The sequence below is a fragment of the Populus alba genome, chromosome 8, assembly GCF_005239225.2.
Source record: "Populus alba chromosome 8, ASM523922v2, whole genome shotgun sequence".
NCBI classification, from domain to species: domain Eukaryota; kingdom Viridiplantae; phylum Streptophyta; class Magnoliopsida; order Malpighiales; family Salicaceae; genus Populus; species Populus alba.
In genome coordinates, this window is record NC_133291.1 from 6,302,554 (window position 1) to 6,326,172 (window position 23,619).

Genomic DNA, 23,619 nt, shown 5'->3' on the forward strand with positions numbered 1-23,619 from the left:
AACGAGCAAACCCGCTCTGCAAAATGCAGAAGTGCATGTACTGTGACTCTACGACTACAATTAGTAGCAATAGATTTTCTTTTTGACGCTTAGCTAGATACTTCTACTCCCATTATTGAAGCAGTCCTCTTGTTATTATACACTCACAAACCCTAGCTAGACTTCTTGCTGTTGCATCTCAAGGAACCCTCCACTTCAGTCAGCCGTCTTCTTTATATTAATCTTGTTCTATCCTTGTTGCTTGACAATGAACCTAGAAGAGAGAGCAAGCACAGAGGTTCCATCATCTGAGCATCTCTGCTATGTCCGTTGCAACTTCTGCAACACTGTTCTTGCGGTACCGTTTCGCATCTATTCTTGTTCATCCTGATGATCATGAAATTAAATAATTTCCTAGATAGAGAGCAAAATGTGGCTCTACATTGTTTTTTAATGTATCTATATACACACACACACACACATCAAGTTTTAGTTAAATTCTTGGATGATAGAACATGTGTAGGCGCTAGCCTGATAATTATATCTTGTGGTGCACCCACATCAAGTTTTCATGATTTCTTCCACTGTTCAATTGTTTAGGTCGGGATTCCATGCAAGAGGCTGCTGGACACTGTGACTGTCAAATGTGGTCATTGCAATAATCTCTCCTTTCTCAGCCCCAGACCTCCCAACCAAGGGCAATGTCTTGATCACCACCGACTGAGTCTACAGGTAGATTATATAACATTAATATTAATATTAAGATACAGGGATATATCCCATCACCATTCATAAGTTAAAACTCTTTTTGAATCAAGAAATAAGATATTTGTGATTAATCGGTAATCGCCTTCTGCTTTCTGATCGGTCTTGGACGATTCAGGTGGCACGGTTGTTATTCTACAGAATAGATACAGGGTCACTATCTGAACTGAAATAACTCAAGTAGCTAAACACAAGGCAGTCAATTCGTTCTCCTAGCTAACAAATAAATCTCTTCAGTACAACCTTATAACATGCCATGTTAAAATGCTTTATATTTGATTGCGTGTGTACTGTGAAGGGAGTTTCTAGTAATGAAAAGTTCTTATTCAAGGAGAAGCAAGGGTTTTGCACTGATATCAGAAAGGGCGAATCCTCATCCTCCTCGACCTCTGGCGAACAACCGGTGCCCACAGCACCCTTCGTAGTAAAGCGTAGGAACCCCATCTTTGTTTTGATTTAAATAACTATTGAGTAGGCTTACATTTGCTATTTTACCCCTTAAATTGATGTGAATTTATTTCTTTTTAATTTTTATTATTTTCTTTGCAGCGCCTGAGAAGAAACACCGACTTCCATCTGCTTACAATAGGTTTATGAAGTAAGAAGAAGATGTTTTTCGTTTTAATCACATGTTTCTGCAACTATTGCAGTTTATATAAATTGCTGAATTACGTGTTAATTATTTTACCTTTAGCTAGCCTTCACTAATTTAACGATGGAAACCTTCTTTTGATGTTTACAAAGTATAAACGAGAGAATCCCCTAATTAATTTCATAACAATATTGGGAAAATACAGTGCTACTCACAAGTCGTTTGGTTCATATGCCAACATTCCTGTATTTTTCAATACCTGCCTGTCATTATAAGTGCTAGCAAAACAAGTGTTATGTATATCTCCATCGTAGGGAGGAGATAAAGCGCATCAAAGCAGCCGATCCTGAGATGCCACACAGAGAAGCTTTTAGCACAGCAGCTAAAAATGTAAGATTCTTTATTTCCTCAAGGTTTACGTGCACACACACACACACATTTTATTGATTTGGATCAGGCTTTGCTGGTTATAGTGGGCTAGGGCTAGGTACCTTCCCAAGTCGGGTGCTGGTTCTGGGAGCCCTAATAATTAATGCAGGTAATTAAACAATATCCCTTTCCGTTATCTTTCCATTCATAGCAAACTGTGTGTTTTATTTTTTAAGCTGCTCGATTAAGAAATTAGAATTGTTTTGGCTTATCTATTGCAGGAATGCAGCCACAGATGTGCGAAAGAAGTTTGAGGCGTCCAAGAGGGCATCTAGAGAGAACAGTTTGTTTTGGTTTAGCTTCACGTCTCCTACCTTCTTCTAATCTTGTCATTTTATTTTGTGTTGTTTGTTGGTATATTTTCATGGATGAACTTCTGCCTTAGGCTTTGATCTAGCTAGATGGTGTGATATTTAGTAGAATTAGCAATCTCATTAATTAGACTCTGCTGCGCCCAATTTGATCTAGTCTGTAACGGTCGTTTGATTTTCAAAAAGGCTGATAGTTTTAAATCAAATAACCAAGCATTTGTTCAATCGAGCTATCATTAAAATAATAATAGCAGTCGAGTTATAAATCCAATTATTTATATAAAATTAATAATATGAGAATGTCAATTACAATAGAGTTATTAAATATATATATTCTAAGAAATTACGTGGTTTTTGAATAATAGTTTACCAAAATACCAAAACTAGAAGATGTGAAATCATAGAATAGTCTTCCTGTTGTTGTGAAGAGACCTGACAGTAAAAAGAAAAAAAAGGAAAAAGAGTAATGGTTGTTACCGCAATGTCCAGCGGCGGAGTTAGGAAAAAAAAATTAGAGGAAGTCAAATTATAATTTAGGAGGACAAGAAAAAAATTTAAGTTATTTTTATTAAATTTATACCCCGCCACTAGTAATGTCTATTTGAAAGTGTAATGGTGATTGTTTTTAAAATATTTTTTATTTAAAAATATATTAAAATATTTTTTTTAAAAAAAATTATTTTTATTATCAGTGTATGAAAATAATCTGAAAATACTAAAAAAATTATTAATTTAAAGTAAAAAAATTATTTTTTTAAAAAACACTTTAAAAAAAAAAAAAAAAAGTCAATTTTTAATTCAATATAATTGAACATAATGCTCCCCACTTATTATGATGAACGAAGAATAGATTGTTCCCTCTAAAAAAAGAGAAAAATGATGTGAGGCCGTCGTCTAATCTCATCAAAAGACTTTAACAACGTTAGACGAGGCGATCCTGGGCCCTGGCCTATAAAACCTCGACCGAGGATTCTTTCTGTCTTCTTTTTACCCTCACCTATGGTGTTCAAAAATGTTTGTTAGGAAGCAATCTTGCACGTAGCAATTATATTTTTTATTTGAAAATATATTAAAATATTTTTTAATTTATTTTTACCATCAAAATGATTAAGAAGCATAAAAATAATATTTTAAAATAAAAAAAAAAACAATTTTTTTCAAAAATACGGTTTGACTACACTTCTAAACATAGTCTTCACTAATTGGACCTGTACCATTCCACTAGTCTCCTATCTGGACCAAAAACACCTACATTAAATGTAATTGTTTATATAACTTTGTTAACAAATTAGGTAGGGGTTGATGGAAAATGTTATTCTACTTAAGTTGTAAGTAGTGATGTCCTATGAAATTAGTTTTGAAAAAGGAGACAATTACATGTGGAAGAGAGAATAAAATCCATGATCCATAAAAAATTATAAGAATATCTTCACCTAGTATTTTTTTATTCTACCTGTATCTATTTATTTCTATAAAGTGGATTCTATTAAATAAGTAATATAATGCAACTAGCTATAACTCGAGTATCATAAAATTTGTATAATTAATTTATATCTTAAGAGGAAAAAGACGAGACAAAGAAAATATATAAGATATATATATTTTTTTTATAAAGTGGATTCTATTAAATAAGTAATATAATGCAACTAGTTACAACTTTAATATCATAAAATTTGTGTACTTAATTTATGTATGAAAAGGAAAAAGACAAGACAATAAAAATATAAAAATATATATATCTATTTTTATAAAGTGGATTATATTAAACAGGTAATATAATGTAACTAGTGACAACTTGAGTGTCATAAAATTTGTGTAATTAATTTGTGTCTTGAGAGGAAAAAGATGAGACGATGAAAATATAAAAAATATGTTGTATTGTAACTTACATTTCAAACACAAATTTACTTTAAAATTATATTAAAAACAAATCTATTTTATATTTTTATTTGTGGTCCTCTAACCAATCACATTTCTATCATTTTTATATCCATGGAACACCAAGAATTCATCAAGGGATACCAATGTCAACTGTGTGAGATTAATTTATAGCATATTTGCATTATTTATATAACTTGACAAGTACTCATAGGAAGTACGACAAGCCTTTACATTTGGAAAAACCTAAAATACACAACCCATGCTCACGAATGCAGTGATCGGTTATCTGTATTAGCGGCCAAACTCAAGATTGCCAAATCTTCATGGCAATTGATGCTTCCATGCATGTCTCCATTTTCCATGCTTGAAACAAAAATCAAGCAAAAACATGGAGTCCTACTAGAGAAGAAGAGGGTTTTAAAGAAAGCCATGGATTTTTGCCCAAATGTCGTCTATATCTTCCTTGGCAAAATCCCTTGATGACAAACTCACTCTCTCGACGAATGCGCTAAGAGTCAAAGAAGAAACCTAGAGCACGCTGGTATTTGTCAAGAGGATATGCAATCAGCCTCGACGATTTATATATATATTTTACACTCTGGAAATCTTCTAGAAAAGAAATCTTAACTGCACCATACACGCACTAAATAGAAGATCAAGAAAAGACAATATTGATTATTGAATTAGCTAAGCGTCATCAGTGACATCACCGGATTTGACCACCTTGTGCCCGTGGGCCTCGAGCGGCAGGGCACATCGAACAAGACTACAGCTTGATAACAAGGCTGTGGACATCATATTTATTTATTTACAACGAAGACGTGCTGAGTCTCAAGGTAATCTCGCTTTTGAGGTCAAGTTGCAGCGCTTTGCATTATAAAAATACGGGATTCCAGTGGGGAGTTGATGGCTAATAAATCCTTTCAACTTTTGAATTTGCGTTTTCCTTTTACAACTCACTGTCCACAATCCAGACCACCAAGAGGAAAAGGGAGGAGCTCCCCCTTGATGAGTGGATGAGGTGGCCACTCCCACGTTTACTTCAATAGGAAGTGGAGTAAAGAAAGCAATAATACCAAAGATGGAAAAGCATTCCGCTCCCAAGTCAGATGGGTCAAAGCTCCCGGAACTTGGGGATGGGTTTGTTTTTTAATACAAATAATTGCAGGAGTTATCATAATTTTCCATCAGCAACATCAAGGGAGACGAGCATTTAATCAAAATATAAATCACAGGTCACCTAGTGGATCAAGTGTTTAATCCCTTTTAATCAAAAATATTAAGAGCCCTAGTTTCTGTGCCTTCAAATCTGTCCTTCGAAAATGCAGGGGGTCAATGAACAAAAGCCGAAAATTCTGCAATGATATACTCAGTCGTACATAATTTAGTAATTGAATTCTTGTCCAGCACAGTATTTCAAAATGAAAGTTGAAATAAGTCATCTCTAGCAAAATCAAACTTGCATCACCTTACAATAATAATAATAACAATAATATAAAAAAAATTCCACATATTGTTCGTGTTATTTACCTTTTAAGTAAAGGAATGTACGGCAAACGCAAGCTGAAGTCTCTTAAGGGCCTATTGTCTACTGCACCGATAAAGTTAGTAGTTATATCTGATGCAGGCAAGCAGCTTGCCATCAATTCTCTCCTTTACACCTGAAACAACACTGGATTTATCATTTTCTCATCAAGGCAGAACTGCGCGCATTGTCTGAGAAAAAACACGCCAACATTGTTAACACTATCCATGGTTTAACCAAAAAGGATGAGCTAAGTTATTCTCCTACATACCTTGTTCCTCTCACACCCCATAAGCAGAGCCGAAACTGCAGAAATCCTCATTTTCATGCTTCACTTGCATGGAGTTCCTCTGTTGCTCCACCCTCTGAAGATGTGATGAGAGTTGAAGCAAATCCACAGTTGATCCATTTTCAGGAGAAACGCAATACTTGGCATTCAAAATATCTGACTGTTGTAGAAATCCATCTGTTTCAACTTGGAAGTCCGCTGCGTGACCGGAACCAGGAACCACAAATGGCCCCATATCGTTAACTTCAATGAAATTCATTCCAGACGGATAGAGTCCATTTGGGAAGTACTTTTCCAAGGAGCCTACCCCTAAAGATTTGTTAACAATACCCAAGCTCTGACAAGCATGACTCACTTGACTGACCAAGGGCCTAGCCGTTATATTTCCTGCAGAATGGCTCAAGTCCTGTGATTCAGCTGACAGAAGAGAGAGAGCACAGCTAGAGTGCGACGCCCCAGCTAACTCATGAAAAGTTGTCGTGTTACAAAAATTGCGGTCATCAATTGCCGGTGAAGAAATTCCACAAGTCTTTTGCAACCCATTGCCGTGCAAATGGAGGAATGACTTCGGCAGCAACTGCCCATTTCCCATGGGTATTGCAGATGGAGAGCTGTAAATTGAATTCTCTTCCAATTTAATGCGCCTGCACCAATTTTCTTCTTCATAATTCTCTGGACAAAAAGCACTCCCTGGAAGCATGTTTGGGAAAAGAAGAGATGTTTTCTTTGGCAAGGAAGTCCCCAGAAATTTGGTGCCTGCTCAATCCATGTTATTCTCAGATTTGATGGAATAGCTTGTAAATTTGGATGAAAATCAAAAGTTAGGCAAGCATAATGTTTTTTAAGCATAGTTACTTTAATGGAAAGGTATGCCACGAAATATCTTTATTTGTCCAATCAAATTACTCGGTCATTAAACTGAGATGTCATTTAAAAATCTAAACGGGAGTTTTTAAGAAAGATTAAAGCACAAAACAACAAGCCCTTTACAGTTTTTCTGCAAGTAAACATATGATCAAACCTCAAAGTTTTATTAGTAGCAAGTAAATAGTCCGCTGAGCTCAAAAAATTAGATCAGTCATTAAAAAAAAATGTCATAGGAAATATGAAAAGAATAATCCTGATAAAGTTGTTTCAAGAATATGCATATTCAGTAATTATTTAGAGGATAAAAACGACCACCATCAAGGTCATAAATCTTTAAGACGCATCTTGTAAGGTTAATGAAAATTGGTTTTTCCTTCTTTTTATATGGGAAGCAAAGAAGCTCATATCTGTCTGTTTGGCTTCAATATGAAATTGAATTGCATTTCCTAAGTAGATTGAATAAATAGTACCAGATGACAATACCTTGATATGGATGCAGTAACTTATGTGGTTTGACAGAGAGGGTACCCAATTGAGGCTTCCTTCTACGCTCATTGTGGCCTGCCAAGCGTTTACGGCAACTTCGCTTACCATCATCAAAATCAACCAGCAAGTGAAACCTGAATAGTCCAAAGATAGCAGAATTCATATAGAAAAGATCCCGAGCTTCCTCAGGAGAAGGAAAAACAAGGCACGCCAAAACACTATCCGGACACCAGGTTGAAAACAATTAAGGCTACTACAATAGGAACACAATAAAAAAATCAACTAAACCTGCCATATACTTGATGCATAACTGTCATGGCACTTGAACCTATCTATGCACTGAAAATCCAAAGCCTCTACTGTCTTGTGAAACTCGAAACATGAAAAATCAGCCTACTTTTACTCCATTTTGTGGTGTTATTTCCTTTTCTAGTGAATAAAAAATAATCTAGATGTATGGATAGAGTATTATGATTATTAAGAACTCAGTGGCTAGCCCCTTTTTTACTGTCGTATTTGACAGGGTGCCATTGTCATGTCTTCATAAAGATTTATCATAATAAGCTCATCACTATCTTTATTAGTGACCCTACATGCAATGTGTCAATAAAAATATGATCTTCGCTGACTTAGCACTAAGATAAATAACGTGATTGAAAAATTAAAAAAAAATAAAAACAAGAAGTATGTAACCAACCAACCTGCTACACTGCTGACAAAACCTCTGTTCATTGCCATCAACAATAACTTGAGGGGTTTTTGAGTGAACCTCGCAAACTTTATGCCTCTTGTGGTAATCCTTTGAAGAACTAAGATCCTTGTTACAACCATAGACCTGGCAATAGGTAGTCTGAGGCCGTGAACATGTCGCTCGAGCACGCTTTGCCTGAGCAGTTGGACTTACTGAAGATAACCTCTCTTTCGAAAACTTGCTATTCTGTGCATCTTTGAAATCAGCCAATCTCCCTAGCTTCAAATCAATCAGTGATGAATCCTGACTATTAGATTCCACGAGAGAATTCGAATGATTGGACCCGGATTCCATTGACGAATTGGATGCAATCATGCAATTAGGAGAACTTGCGACTAGTTTACTCGAATCAATACCAACATCAGTACCACCAAGCATACCCACACCTGTTTTGCTGCCATGAAAAGGCTTTCTTGGAATTTCAGAGAAACCAAAATCTATATACTCAGTACTCTCAACCGATTCTGTATCCCATCCTATCAATGCTTTTCTACTTCTTGCAAATGCATCAACAGATAAATCTATTTCATCAGAGAAAAGAAGGCCTTTTCCTTCTGCAGGATAGCTCCAGAAGTCCATCAGGATAACAAATGTAAAACTGCAGACAGTACAAACAAATTCAAAATGATTAATTTCACAACTTAAAAAAAGGACGGCTTATTTATCATCTGGTACGAAAAGAGTGCACAAAAAAAAACAAAGAAAACAAGCTCGCTTTAATTTTCCAAAACTCATGGAACTACTAGATAAGCTTATAATTTAAATTTGTGTGTCTATTTGTACCAAAAACAAAAAACAAAGATGAAAGCAAAAACATTGAGCATAAGAACACGTTCCATTAAACATAATTAAAAGCAAAACTCGGTAATTCTGGTTCCTAGAATTAATATCTCCCATGGCAAGACAAAAAAAAAAAAAAAAAAACAGTGATGTTACTGACAACATAACTTCAAAAAAAAAGAGGAAAGAGGAAACTTAATTCTTATGTTTTCCATTTCTCGAGCGAGAACAGAGTCCAAAAGCTTTCTCAAAAAATAGGCTGAGTTAAGCAGAGATGATGCTTCTTTTATTTATTTATTGTTTACCCTTCACTGTCAAAATTTATTTTTCTTTCACCTTTCTCAGCAAACCAAACAAAAACAACATACATCCCAAGTCCATCTTTGATCCTTAGCCTAAAACTAACGAAAAAATTCCATCTACTTTGAGATTAAAAATCCCAAGAGAAACAAGCAAAAAAAAAAAAAATCAGCTTCTTTTTTCAAAAAAAAAAAAAAAAAAAAGAGCAAGACATAAAAAATACCCATTTCAATAGCTTGAGCGTGTATACAAAATATAGCAAGACAAGAAATGGGTTGTTGCCGGATTCCAAGTTTCTATCTCTTTTAGCAACAGTTTTTCTTGATATAAACAGTGAAACAGATTGGGGGGGGGGGGAGCCCAGAAGGGGAAAAAAAAAAAAAAAAAAAGGAGTAAGGAGCTAGTAGCATAGAGCAGTAAGTAGCTAGTTTCCTTCCTTGCTTACCAGCGGAGAAATATAGTAGAGGAGAGAGTTTGTTAATGATTTTCTTTCAGAGAAATAATGGAGAGGTAGGAGCGGATACACAAACACTGTGAGTCAACATGATTTCCATTGCCACTACACTCTCTCTCCTTCTGGTCTTTAAAGCATGTCGAGGTCTTTTGTAGCTTTTGAGACCCTCGTTGTTATTCCCTTTTTGTCCACCTGCTTTTCATTTTATTCCCATTATCACCTCCCCTTTTAGCTTTCATTAATTACTTATTTACTACTACTTAGTTAGCTGGTATGATTAATTAGCAAGGTCCAACCGGAGTGGTGTTCTTCTGATTTATTATTGTCTCTCTTCTCGTCTGGTATGATGCGAACCATTTGCCAGTGCTTCTTCTGGTGCTGCACTGTTTTTGAACATGATATACGGCACGGGGTGCTGGCCTGGTAATGGGATCTTGGCCTTTGTGGTATTTATGCTCTTTGGGCATAGGACCCTTCTGAGGGGCATTGCATTATTTCTCCTCTGGACAGGTGGAGCAGTTGCCGGGACAGATATTTTAATGGGAAGCCTTTTCTTCGTTTTGTTTTTTCCTTGTAGCAAAAGGCCAATCAGAGAAAACGAAATAAATTTGGAGTGATGACAGAATAATTGTCGAGGGGATTTTTCATGTCAATGTATACATGATGATGATGAAGGTATGCTTGCCTCTTTAATTTGAAGATTATTGGAGCTTGCCCTCCTGCTTGTAAGCTCGTGGTGGTTGTTGTTCTAGCTACAGGTTGAGTGCATAGAATTCATGGCGGTTGACTACAGCCACTGTTATATAATCATATCGGACGGTACAGGAGGTTTAATCAGGAGATCAGAGACAATTTCATTTTGGTGGCCAGGCTCCTATTCCTAGAAGAAGCCCATAACTGTCCAAGACAAAGAGACATGTGACGTTTGTGTCATCCTGGACAAGCTATTGAGTTTGTTAAATCAATCCTTGTCTAACTGACAAATTATAGCTCGGAGATTAACTTAATTCACCATGTCAATCGGGGGCTGATTAGAGGAGGAGAACAAAATGCACGCTGTGCACGACGACTCTCTTGTGTTTTTGTGTTGGGGCCTTGGGGGTGTTTCGTCTCTTATGCACTCCACGTGGAATATGTATTGGCAATTTCATTTAAAAAAAAAAAACTAAAAATAGAAGCTGATTTTAATTAGCTATATTGGTTTGGCCTCTATTTAAACACTCTTGTAGCTGATTTTCAAAGTAAATTAAACATATTTGTTATTCATGAATTCATTCAAGACTTTCCAGACAAGAGTCTTTTTCTATAATTTAATGTTGTAATTTTAGAACTTGAGAAACCCCGGTGTTTTTCTTTGTTGTGCTCTATGTCATGATTGGATTTATGTGATAAATCAAGGGAAGATATCATGTTATTTATTAAAAAAGTTAATCGCGAGGACAACCAGTTGTAAAAAAAAATAATCAAATCAAATTAAATGATTTAATTTTTTTAATTTCGAGTGGTTATTATTTTACTTTTTTCCATATAAAAAAATCCATTCAGTTTCAAAAAAAAATTGGAAAGCTGCAAAAAAAAAAAAAAAAAAAAAGAAAGAAAGGGCGGTTCACTGTATCCTACACATGTCATAATTCACCGCGATAATATAAGTATCCTTTTTCCATTCCAGAAAAATTAAACAATTGCCTTGCTATCTGAGGTGATCTTGTTTTTTTTTTTTTTTTTTTTTTTGCTGCAAAGCCTATTACTTCGGGAATATATTTGTCTTGTTGGCTCTCCAAGCATCTAAATTGTTTTTAAAAACAAAATTTATAAAACTATTGTTTATGATTTTTTTTCATCATGTATTTTTTTTTATAATTAAGTTAAATGGGAGTGATATGATATTTCAATAAATATAAAAAATTTTCAAGAAGAATACTAACCACATATGCAATGCACGTGCCAGCTTGTAAAACATTTTCATGTTATTCAAGCAGCGCGTGAAGAGACATTTGTCAAATAATAACTTTTTATGATGGTGTTTGAAATATCTTGACGGTCCCTCCATCCTTGATAACATGTTTGGTGTACAAACCTTAAACCTGTATTGAGAGAGCTCTTTTCCATTTATCCTTATCTCCTCCCTTGGTTTTCATTCCCAGATGGACATCTAAATTTTAAAAGTAGTATTTTAATTTGTTTTGTCTTTATATTTGATCATTATTTTTTTTATTATTATTTGTTTTATCTGAAATTACCTGTAAAATAAAAAATCAATTTTATCATCTTTTATTTTTTTCACATGCTAGATTTGACCTCCTTTTAATTATTTTTTGTTTTGTTTTGTTTTTAATTAGTTTATTTATTGATTTTTTTTAAAATTTCATCTCTCAATATTTGATTTCATTTTATTTTTTATCATGCCTGGTCGTTGTTATTTTAATTGCCACTTATTTTATTTTGACAAGATTTTTATATTAAAATATATTATTCCAATTCCATCATTCATTATTAAATTAGTTTGAAATTGAGTTTTTTAGTTGAACTCATGCCTAAAATTTCACAAATTATAGTTTTAAAAAATTAACCCAAGTCTAGTAAATTCATTAAAATTTACTTAATTTTTGTCCTTTTTATATACCAAAAATTTTAAAGTTTTATCACTCAACATCTTTTTTTTTTAAAAAAAACTCTTAAATCTAGTTTCAGATTTAAATTAATCCAGAGTCAATTAATACCCAACAAGGAAGGAAGAGAATAAGAACCCAAAAATTAATAAAGAAAAAACCCCTGCCAATTGCTTAAAAAAAAAAAAAAGACACCGTTAGCGGAGCTCTTATTTACAACTATAATTTTCAGTTTTATCTTTTTATACCAACAATTCATTAAGTAAAGAAACCCGATGCCAATTGGCTATATATAAAAAAACAGCATTTTGATTGGCCGCGGTATAAAAGATAACTTGAGAATATTTTGTAAATGACCGAATGACACATGGTGTCGTTTCGTCTGCCGAACCAGTGTCGGGAGAAAAAGGTCATGGAGTGGAAAAGTGGTAGACAACACAGGGTAAAATCGACAGTGCATTGAAATGGCTGGGAAATTCCTTAATTTTTATTATTATTATTTAATTTTCTCAGTAATATCAGGGGCAAGGGCAAGTTCAGAACTGTCTGCCCATGAGTTGAGAATCGGAAAAGATCCCAGTATTAGACCCCTGAATGCCACTTTTACCTCAGGGTGAGCTTACACGTGTCGCAACCGAGACAAAATAGACGCATCATGGGATGGGAGTGGTGCTGACAGCTGGTGAGTGACTCTGTAAGCTGTCTGTCCTCCGCTGACAAGAACCACCGACTTTTACTTTACAATGGACCATTGCATGGATGCCAACGAGTAAAAGCCAGCTAGCCAGCCATCCCTCCTTTCCCCGCTAAAATGTTTTCTCCATTCTGTGCAGACTGCCCTCTCTCTCTCTCTCTCTCAAGAGGGTGTAATTGCGCATGCGACAAAATCCCTGGAAAGCTTCCTCTCATTGCAATCTTTATTTCTTACAGCTTTTCTTTTAATCTGTCATTATTGAATAATTGTTGCCTCCATGTCCATATGATCCTGGTGCCGCTAAATTTCGGAAAATGAAAAGAGGAATAAAAATGCCCTCTTCCTTTCAACGATCACGTGTTCTCCTGTCAAGTGAATCATTTCTTATTTTTGATTTCTTTTCTTTACGTATTTAGAAATACGATCGCCTCAATTTGCTGCTGCTTAATTTTCAAAATTATTTTATTCCTGTTCAGCTCATCCTTTCAAAATTAGAGGCGCTGCAAGTCGTCAACAGCCAGGCTAGCAAAAAACAAAAAATAAAAAATACCGGGGGTCATGGAAGATTAAACGAGCTAGCTTTGATTGATTTTTTTCCCCAGAATGTGATCGACACGTACGGAGGAATTAAATGCAACATATGTTAAATGTGCGTACCCTAAATTTTAAAACCAAGCAGTTGCTACCCAGCAGCAATGGCCCTCGCGGGGTTCTCCTGCGCTCATACATAACGTCAGTTATCTGCGGCGAGGCGCAGACGGGCTAGCACAGCCACGCCGCCAGCACACATGAATATTGAAGCAGTGCATGATATGAATAGTTACTTAAAGGTTACAACCCAGAAAAACTTGATTTATTTAAGAAAGTTTTTATTCCGTTCGTTTTCTCCAATTATACAAACTTTCGTTTACAGAAAAAAGAATAATAAATAAATAATAATAATAATAATGATCCCCCAGCTACCACAGGAGCAACCTGAGTTATAACCTCCACTGTAAGAGATCTACAGAGTAACGTTGAAAGAATGAGAGGCGAGGGGAAATTAAGGGCAGCTTCTGACAGAGAGGAGACTGAAAGCAAGAAATGGGTACCGACAAAATCCTTCTCATACTTTGTGCGTGTGCGCACTGTGAAAGCGAAGGCCAATTTCTCACCAGGAACTTGCACCTGTCCTTTTCCTCAGCACGCAATTGGTCCAGTGGCATTTGTTCGTCCCTGAACTATAGCATATTTGTCACACCTGTCCCTTTTTTTTAATATATATATATATATATTAGGCCTCAGTTGTCAACGAACATGAAAAAATATAGAATGACTGTTCAACTGAATTTTTCTATGTTCATCTTACTGAAATAAATTTCTTTACTCGCCTGCAGGCATTGTAAAATCTTCTACTCGATCCCTTCATCTAATATTGTTAATGCTCTTACAAATAGGGAAAAAAACAATATCCCATAATTAACTAATTACCTTTTAATTATGTGAGTTGTAGATAAATAATAATTAATTTCAATTCCTCATTTATACAGAAATTGCATTTATATTCTAACTTGAATTTTATTTTTCTTACTTTAATTACATATAATATTTAGGTTTGATTTCACCATTATAGTCGTTTTTTTCCCAAAATGTAAAAAGTGCCATGAAACGACATGCACCCCTGAGGTTTGAAAGTTTTCGCCAGGGAAAACGGGGAAAATGTTTTATATATATATATATATATATATATATATATATATATATATGGAAAACATGCCAGCCACCACCACAGACCCCAACACCAGTCATTTACAATTACACGTTCATGTGTGCTTGTACTTTTAACAGTGACATTAACATCAACGCGTGCTGGGTATCTTTTGAATTTTGTACCAGTTGTTTGTGTGTGTGTGTGTGTGTGTGAGAGAGAGAGAGCCCAATTTAAGAATGTAGGGGCCCAATTTAAGGGTTAAATGGTTTCGCGGAAGTTTTTATACAGGTTGCAACGTATTGAGGTTTATAATGTTAATTTGGTGAATAATGTATTTGAACTATCCCTTTTCGGTAAATGTTGCTCTCATGTCGGCTTTCATTTGATTTTGCCATTTATTAAAGAGGTCAGATTTTAACAGTTGAGATCATAACTCTATCCTATTAATTATCTATTTTGATATCTTTGGTTGAATCCCTTCACCAATAATAATAAATTCGATCTATTTCCACACGTAATTTTGAAATTTACTCCAGGTCATAAAGTCTCTTGCCTTATGAACATTAAATATCCACAATAAAAAGAATAGAAAATAAGTTTGAATGCTTCCAAATTTCGTTGAAAATTCTAAAATATCCTGGAAAAATAAACTAGCTAGGGCCCGTGGTAAAAGTTACGTCCACCCAGAGAGAAAAAACTGCTGCTCAGTTTGCAAGAATTAAATGGAAATTTATTGATTTAAAATAATTAAAGCTGTGAAGATAATATAAGCCTCCTTTTCTTATTTTTTTTATCCGTCAATTTATTTATTTTTCAATCTGATTCATTCTAATTGGCTTAATTTAGGATTTGACTTGTTTGTTTTTTTTGGTCTCCTTGATACCGAGATCTTGCACCGTCGTGGAATATTTTATGATGCTTGATTTTGAGAAATAAAAAAAAAATCAACTAATTTAAAATACTCAAGTCTTAAAACACAAAAAATAAAAATATAAGAACTAGGGTAAATGAGGAAAACAAAAAAGGCTAGCGCATGAAATATACAATCCATCGTGTGGGAAACTTTCGTGGTTTTTTTTTTTTTAATATAATAAGCTAAAAAAAGTGATTCGCTTATAATCAAGATAAAGCTAGACGGACTCGTAGTATGCCAGGGATGTCAAGCAAAGAAAACATTCCCCTTGTTAAGGAAAAAAAAAAAAAACAAAGCAACCGAGACAACCTTTTAAACCGCAAGACCTTTTTCTTTTCTTCCAGATGACCTGACTTGTTTGTTATATCTTGCTGCACACAAAGAGGTAAGGTATTAGAAAAAACCAAGTTCACTGTCTTGCAAGAAAAAAAAGTATAATTTACGAAAGGCATGCTCAAGTTTGGCACTGCTTTATCTCTGGAAATATATCAATTCGTCTGGAAATATGTAAAGAAGGCCCAGCGTGTTCTTCATATTTTCCTGCCTAATCTTTGCTGCTACCAGACAAACTCTACAAGGAAAAATAAAAGGACCTGGTGGAAGGTGGAAGGGACTTGTTTTTTTTCTCCAGGGTTCAAGCCCCACTTATATATGCATGTCACCCCGCGGTGCTTTACATGCTCACTAGGCTTGCAGGATATTCAATGAGCCCGGAGATTAGTTGTGGTGCGTGTAAGTTGGCCCGGATCCCGGATTTAAAAAAAAAAAAAAGAAGAAGGGCGAGGAGAAATAAAAGAAGAAAAGAAAAGGCAGCTTTTTCTCTCGGCCATTTAATGCTCGAGAGCCAAGTGTACACATGTAGGGTTAGGGCCACCCATTTGGACGCATCAAGTTGCCAGCTGTCAAGAAAGAGACATGTACGTTATGTTATTAACTCTTTTTTCTTGGCTTCTTGTAGAAATTCTGTGTATTGTTGTGGAGGGGCAGTCCAATTCCGGCACAACTCAACATGGCCACGCTAGTTTCAGTGGTCCAATTCGAAAGGAAACGGAGAGCATCGAAACAGAACAAAACAGTTCAACGGATAACGAGGGTGACAGAACGGACGAGTTCTTTCGTGGTGGTATCGTAACTAGCTTGAAAACGAGAGGCCATTCAATTACATCTCCCTATCCATCAGTTTAGCTTGAAAAGTCGGGGGGGAAAAAAAAAAAAAAACTAATCATGACATCTAGCTAGGTTGATAATGACCTCGAAGATGATATTCACGTAATTTGTCATCGTTTGTTGTTCTAGCTCAAAAACAACTCCACCTCTCACTAAACTACTCAGCTCCATATTATCATTCCACACCCATTTTTATCCCTCTATATATATATATATATATTCATTTTTTTAATTTGTTTATACATGTTGAGACCATTAGAGGCAGACTTTTTTCAATTGTAGTGTTGCTTGATTGTTCAATGCAGTGCAAGGACGTGAATCTCATGTCATGTGTACATTTGAATTCTATGCTTTATTCTTGTATGTATTCTCGTCATTTTTTATAGTTTTATGCATAAATTTTAACTATAAATTATATTTTGTAGCCTTTATAAATATATGGCTTGTTTTTTTATATGTAATGTTCTGTGTTGCATGGATGTTTTAGTTTTATGTCATTTTTGTAATAGGGATTTGAAAAGTAAATTATGGGATGGACATGAAGGAAAAACTAAAATGAAAGGCATTCTTGAACAATGCCAAACTACTGTAGCCAGCAGTGAAATTATAATTTTATCCTTTTAACAAAAAAAAATTATTTCTTGGGGGTACTAAAGTTTTTTTATACTTTTTATATAGTAAAATAATTAAATTATTATTAAAAACATATAAAAATAAGCTCGCATATGTGATTGTTTAGATTTTTCAATTTTAAAAGAACAATAAATCGTTTTATTTTCCGAATTAAAAAACCCATAACCCTTCATACAATGACTTTGTTGTCTTTTTGAATTTTTTTTTTATATATATAATTTAGATTGAAAGGTAAATCAGTATATATCTTAATAGAAAATAAACATTACAAAAAATTAGTACTTGCACACTTGACACGTGTTTGCGCGAGGGTGTTGGTCATGTGTAGTTGCTATTGGTAGCTAAATAATGAATTTTGGTATAGCTTCTAATTATTTAAGAGCGTCTCCATCCCTAAACATGCTAATTTGCCCTCATATTCCATGGGTGATAATATATCCTTTGGTTTTGTGTCTATCACATTTTGTTTTTCATGCATAGTTATATTTCTAACATAATATTTTTTATATATCATAAAGTGTGGCATGTGGATGTGAATAGAACGTGGCCAGTAAATATCTCTTAAGAAACCCCTAAGAGATATCAAGATCACATGTGTATTTCTTTTTACGCATTTAGTAAACACGAAAAATTCTACAAACTACAACTAAATTCTATATATCTGAACGATACATTCCTAATAGAAGCATTCCCGACACTTGTTACGTAATAACGATGACCAACTATCTGAATCGCCGCCGCCGCCGCCGCCGCCGCCGCCAGCAACAAACAGTTCTAACCATGAAACCCGTGATTCATGCATTAACATCCCCATTTTTCATGGGTTTCTTTCCGGTGACGACGCACGCTTTTGTGCTGAATGTTTTAGGAGTAATATACATGGGAAGTTCAGGCCTGCTGTTGCTTCTCATGCCACGATTTCTCCTTCTGACAACGTTCCTGTTGCTTTCTCTGGTGGGCTTCTTCCCGGTTTACCTTTCTTTCTCTGTGAACTGGTATATATGTTTTTTTTCATTAAATTGCACGTTAATATTTCATTTTATTTTTTCTGAAGAGATTTTTGTTGAGTTTTTTTATGAGGATTTTAAAGTGTGGGATTTTGGTTTATGCTGGGACTGTGCCCTAACCGAATTACTATAGAAATATTTAATATTATTGTTGGAAGAAACATTAAAATCAAAGACACTTAACTTCTTTGGCTCCAGTCAAGAAAACTTTTTTTAAAATAATAATAATTGAGGATGCATATTTATTGCTTGGTAGAGTTATTGGCACCTTTAGAATTTTTCTTTCCCAAAAACGCAGATCAGCTTCAGTTGATATCGTGGATAGTAGATAATCTCACACAGGTCCCCATGATGTCGGGGACTGAGCAAAAAAGAAAGAGGAAGGAAGAGAGGGAAATAGGAAAGGGTACCTTAGAGAGACTAGCTAGGGTTTTGGTGGTGGAACAATAATATGTTTAAAGAAGGGAAAAAAGAGTTAAATACTGGTAAACATAGCAGGTTTTAATGGACGGCCTGTGTTTCTCTGTTTTTATTATTTTTGATTTCACAGTCCAAACCATACCACCAGCAACGCTACTGTTCCCTGCCTTGCTGGTTTCCCCCCCTCTTTCTGGTTCCCTTTTTAAGGTTCAGACTTCAGACAACTGTTTCTATATAGAATGTCATTGACTCATTGAGGTGACCCAGTAACTCGGTGACTGAGCTTTTTCTGGTTCAGTCTTCAATTCGGCTGGGCAACCATATATGATCTCTTTTCTGCTACTGCTGCTTTCTTCCATGGGTCCATTGGCAATCGATCGTGCTTCTTTTTCTCGGGAAATATGTCGACGAAAGCTCTCTGGCAGTTTTATGAGGATAAGTAGAACAGAGTGTGGATTTGTCATGGGTTTTTTGTTGCTTCGATTGTTATTCTGGACAAGCTTTTCTGGAGATTTTGGAAAATGGCCCGCACTGGAGGAGTCAAGAATGGTTGCCATTCAGATTGCGTTTGGTATTCTCCGATGGCACCCACAGATTTCATTCGAGGGAACTCATCCTCCATATCCATTGCTTGCATTGGGCTATGAACCTTATATGAGACAAGCCCAATCTTAACCAGAGTACTCGAGGATCAAACTTGAGTAGAGAGAGGCCGAATATAAAGCCTCTCCATTATAGTGCGGGTTGGTCGGTGTAAAAGATGCGGTGGTGGCACATCTCTTCCACAATGTAAAAACTAATATAATTTACATGTTATTTAGAATTTTTCAGAAATTAAATAACACTTTATTTTTTTAAAAAATAGAGTAGAAAAATAGAAACGGAAACATTATTTTAAAATGCAATGTTTTTCATCAAGAAAAAACTATTTTTTAAGTTTTTCAAATTTATACTGAATTTGAAAAACATATTTTAGACGGTTTTTATAGTTTCTTTTTATAAATATTTCATTGCTTTTCAAAAAAATAAAAAAAAATGAACAATAAAATTTTTTATTTTATAAACATGCACTTTTTAACAATGCAAAAGTTTAATTTTTTTATGTTTAGTTAGTGCCATAAATTTAATTTTATTATAAATCTAATAAAAAAGACTTTTTTAGCTAACATTATAATTCTTTCATTATAATATTTAATTTGAATGATATAAAAATAATATTATATAATTAAATTATCACAAATGTAAAATGTAAAACCGGGATATAATTTTTGATATATATTTTTTTGGAATAAAAAAATATTCATTTAATGTAAAAAATAAAAATTATAAAAACAAACTAAAAGTGATAATAAGTGACAAAGAACCAACTTAACCCAATAGATTAAATTATTAGTTGAGGTCCCAATATATAATTTATATTATTTTCTAACATATTATCTTAACTGAAATCCTTCTAGGTTTGAATTTGCAACATTCATAATTTTTTGTGCTTGATTTTTATGAAATAAATGAGAGGTGAGATTCAAACTCGTAACTACTTGGTTATTAAAGTTTTGATATCATATTAAAAAATCAACTTATATCAATAATTTAAATTATTAAATGAAGTTTAAAATGTAATTTATATTATATTTTAATTTTTTACTGCCTCGGAGCGGCCGATACTTAAATTACCGAGTGCCTGAACATGCAATTGGTCTCTCGTAAAGCGACATTGACTTTTCGGAGCGCCCCATGGAACTTTGCTGCTGCCTGCTGGGATATTCAGACCTTAAAATGATTCCGATTAGCATTTCAGTTTCAGTTGGCTGCGGGTGCTATGCCCAAAAGACACATACAAGTCTCAGGTAATTTTTGTGCAAAGCTTTTCGGCTTGGCTTTGGCGGCTAAAGGGCAAAGGACATTGATCGATGCAAGATGATAAAAACATGTACCTCGCCGTTGCTGGTTCCATGTCCATCTGGATTGCGTCGTGCACTAATCCAGTGGTCCTGTAGCTTTATCATACAATTGCCCAAGTAATCATGGTTCGCTGTGACTTGGAATTTCATCATTACACAGCAGATGGAATAAATTCATTTTCTCTAGGAATATTATCACCAAATCACCTTTCCTTTCCTTTCTTTTCTTTTTTTTTTTCTTGTGAAAAAAACAATTTAGTCCCTGTATTTTTAGCAATATGGGAAACTCAATCCCTCTGGTTTCATATTTCATAACTTAATCCCTTAATGGTCTATGACTGTTAATTATCTTAAAACCCCATTATTTTTTAGAAAACGGCCAAAACCATGATTGTTAAATCCAGTTTGGCTCGATGAAATCGGAGACTAATTAATGACGATAATGAAATTATAAGAGAGTATGATGATGTTTTGAGAGATGCTTGATCTAATTTTTTTTTAGATCTATATATTCAACTAAATCTAATATTTATTAAATGTGAAGAAGTTTGTCTTTTTCATGATAAATTATAACTGTTTTCATTTAGATACTTCAGACTTGATTTCTATTTTGATTATTTGAATTATGTTTATCAATTAGAACTTTTAATTCTTTTAATTATGATTTGTTTATTGAATTAATTAAAATTTACAGAGTTTGAGATTTGTGCTAGAATTGAGGAAAGCTTGATTCTAGCTTGTAAAAAATAGTGTTTTATTAATCTTCATTTGATCGAGTCCAATAACTATAACCCAAATATATTCTTTAGGTATTTTACAAAATGATAAAATTATTCCTAGATTTCTTTTGATTAATATGCAATCAAAGATTCAAAATTAATAGCACTTTGAAAAGAAAAATAATTGAATTGGTGACAGTTCAACACCTTATTACAACACCATTAACAAAAAAATTAAAGAGTGTGTTTGAGAATACGATTGACATCGTGTTTTTTAAATTTTTAAATTAATTTTTTTTGTTAATTTTTTTTTATATTTTCTCAAATTGAAATTATTTTTAAAAAATAAAAAAAAATATTATTTTAATATATTTCTAAAATAAAAAACTTTCTATTAGCATAATCTCAAATAATTCCTAAGTTAGTAATAAACAAAAACGAAAACACAGGGATGCAATATTAGACATTTTAAAGCAGAATAACTAGCTTATTTATGACAAGGTATTCAAACCTTTATTTCATCTAGTTATTCCAGTAGGCATGTCAGATCACCGCAGTCACATATATCAGCAAGTAGAACTGATCAGATAAGAATCCGAGAGACCAGTAGTCTCCCTTTCAGAGATTGTTTTTTGAAAAATAAGACAGTTAGCATAAGATTCTAGCTAGACGAACGACACATGCTCAGAAATATTAGAGAAATAACATAGTTGTAAACACAACTGCTATTTCAAATACAACGGTGATTCTAAATACAGTTTTAAACAAAACGGTTATTCAAAATCACGGTCTTGAATGTTGCCTTCTAAAGTAATTAAAGCTAATGAAAAGCAGTGTAATTAATGTATTTTGTGGGAAGGAAAGGAGGGGTCAGCAACTGGTGTTGAAGCTGCTTTTCAAGGCAAGAAGAAGTAGGTTGAGGCTGAGGAAAATCAAGGAGTGGAAGCTCTAAGAAAATCCGATGAGTCTTATCTTGCAATCTGATTCATAGTGGGGAGCGCGGGTATATTGGAGCTCGAAGGTTCCGCTTGATTGTTCATGCATGGAATTGGAGAAAGCTGCTAAAATCATATGGGGCCAGTAGAGCATGTCATCGGCAATGGGAGGAAACACACCTTTGGAGGGACCCTTGGCATCCACATGTGGTGAAGAGAGATGGTCTGCGAATCATTCACCAATCTGGGCTTTCATTCTTTGGTGGCTGACATTGTTAAGTACTCAACAAAAAGTGCTTGGAAATTTCAAAGTAAAGGTGGTAAAGTGGATTGATGCAAACTGGTTTGGGGGCCTCTTCACGTCCCTAAACACAGTTTCATTTCATGGCTTGCCGTGCCTGTGAGATTGTCGACAGAAAAAGGCAACTGAAACATGGTAGTAGTGATTGATCCTGCCTGTGTGTTGTGCAACAGGAATGACGAAAGTGGAGATCATCTTCTTTTTTTTTTTTTTTTTTTTTTTGTGATCTCTCTAGAAAGGTGTGGCTTATTATGTTCCGGAAGTGTGGTTTGTGTTGAACTGTGGAATGGGGAGATTATTATTAAAACTGTAATTTTCATTTATAATTTTATGAAAAAGTGCTATTTCCTCAAATTTTCTATTCTATGTTATATACTCAGCGAAATACCCTTTTAAGAGCAAGGCAAGGATTGTTTTTCCTCCAAACTTCGAAAAAAGAACGACTGATTTGATTGTCCATATGAAAGCTGAGTTTATCTTTATCTGTATAGATTTGTGCGTAATTAATTATATACATTTTCTTTGGGGAAAATGCACGTCCTCGGGCCCTCCACCCACTAGCTAGCATGATCCCTTCAAATTCAATGACCTACGCACCATTAATTCCTGCATATCATGCCTTCTTAGGAGCTTTAACTCTCCTGTGCATCATTTCTGTGTATCGTTCTTTCTAAAGGCTATCCCTAGCATTCATCATCGCTCTCTAGCTCCAAACTTGTGCTCTATATATGGTCTATATATCTACACGCACACGCACACGTGTACCGTCGCTTCTAGATCGGATCAACACTCGATAAATATTTAATTAATCTGCTATCTCAACTTGGCAATCTGCTCTTGAATACAAAACGATTGATTTAGGGGATGTTTATTTTATGTGAAATATTTTAAGAGTGGAAATTATATTATAAAATAAGGAAAAAATGTTTATAAAGTAATGAAGTGAAGATAATAATAAAATAGTAATAACAATGTGTTATAATGATATAATAATTGTGTTGGTGGTTACAGAGATGGGGTGGAGTAGTGATGGTGCAGGTGGTTGGATGCCATGACGACAATATCAATGAAAATGGTGGTGGGCGTATGGATTGGTGGCAACAATAAAGAAAATAACAATGATGGTTGACATTGTTGGATTATTGCTAGTAAATTACTATTTATAAAACTAAATTCATGATTTGTAAATATTTTTTAATAAATAAATTAAATTTAAAAATT

At 34.3% G+C, this 23,619-nt stretch overlaps 2 protein-coding genes across 4 annotated transcripts; one reads left to right on the top strand and one right to left on the bottom strand.

Annotated features, from left to right (window-relative positions):
• The first annotated feature begins 247 nt into the window (after window positions 1-247).
• Window positions 248-1,869, top strand: LOC118062338 (protein DROOPING LEAF). The gene is made up of 6 exons (XM_035076034.1): window positions 248-337; window positions 580-711; window positions 1,043-1,175; window positions 1,294-1,342; window positions 1,651-1,726; window positions 1,810-1,869. Exons 1-6 carry the CDS (start codon window positions 248-250, stop codon window positions 1,867-1,869), a joined length of 540 nt encoding a protein of 179 aa, XP_034931925.1.
• Window positions 1,870-5,310: 3,441 nt separating this feature from the next.
• Window positions 5,311-9,554, bottom strand: LOC118062386 (squamosa promoter-binding-like protein 6). Of its 3 annotated transcripts, none has more exons than XM_035076111.2 (5): window positions 9,401-9,554; window positions 7,826-8,473; window positions 7,122-7,258; window positions 5,754-6,527; window positions 5,311-5,618 (listed from the first exon to the last, which is right to left on the bottom strand). In XM_035076111.2, exons 2-4 carry the CDS (start codon window positions 8,452-8,454, stop codon window positions 5,764-5,766), a joined length of 1,530 nt encoding a protein of 509 aa, XP_034932002.1. In that variant the 5' UTR covers window positions 8,455-8,473; window positions 9,401-9,554; the 3' UTR covers window positions 5,311-5,618; window positions 5,754-5,763. The 3 variants fall into 3 exon arrangements, with proteins under 3 accessions (XP_034932002.1, XP_034932004.1, XP_034932003.1); XM_035076113.2 differs by having other exon boundaries at window positions 5,311-5,673; XM_035076112.2 differs by lacking the exon at window positions 9,401-9,554 and adding an exon at window positions 9,179-9,349.
• Between the last annotated feature and the right edge of the window lie 14,065 nt (window positions 9,555-23,619).

Excerpts from the sequence above, each read along its gene's own strand:
- LOC118062386 (XM_035076111.2), bottom strand. The coding sequence starts at position 8,454 with ATGGACTTCTGGAGCTATCCTGCAGAAGGAAAAGGCCTTCTTTTCTCT. Across the intron at positions 7,259-7,825 it reads TTTTGTCAGCAGTGTAGCAG|GTTTCACTTGCTGGTTGATT; the intron begins GTTGGTTGGTTA and ends TGGACTATTCAG. Across the intron at positions 6,528-7,121 it reads GTTACTGCATCCATATCAAG|GCACCAAATTTCTGGGGACT; the intron begins GTATTGTCATCT and ends TGGATTGAGCAG.
- LOC118062338 (XM_035076034.1), top strand. The coding sequence starts at position 248 with ATGAACCTAGAAGAGAGAGCAAGCACAGAGGTTCCATCATCTGAGCAT. Across the intron at positions 712-1,042 it reads ACCACCGACTGAGTCTACAG|GGAGTTTCTAGTAATGAAAA; the intron begins GTAGATTATATA and ends TGTACTGTGAAG. Across the intron at positions 1,176-1,293 it reads AGCACCCTTCGTAGTAAAGC|CGCCTGAGAAGAAACACCGA; the intron begins GTAGGAACCCCA and ends TTTTCTTTGCAG.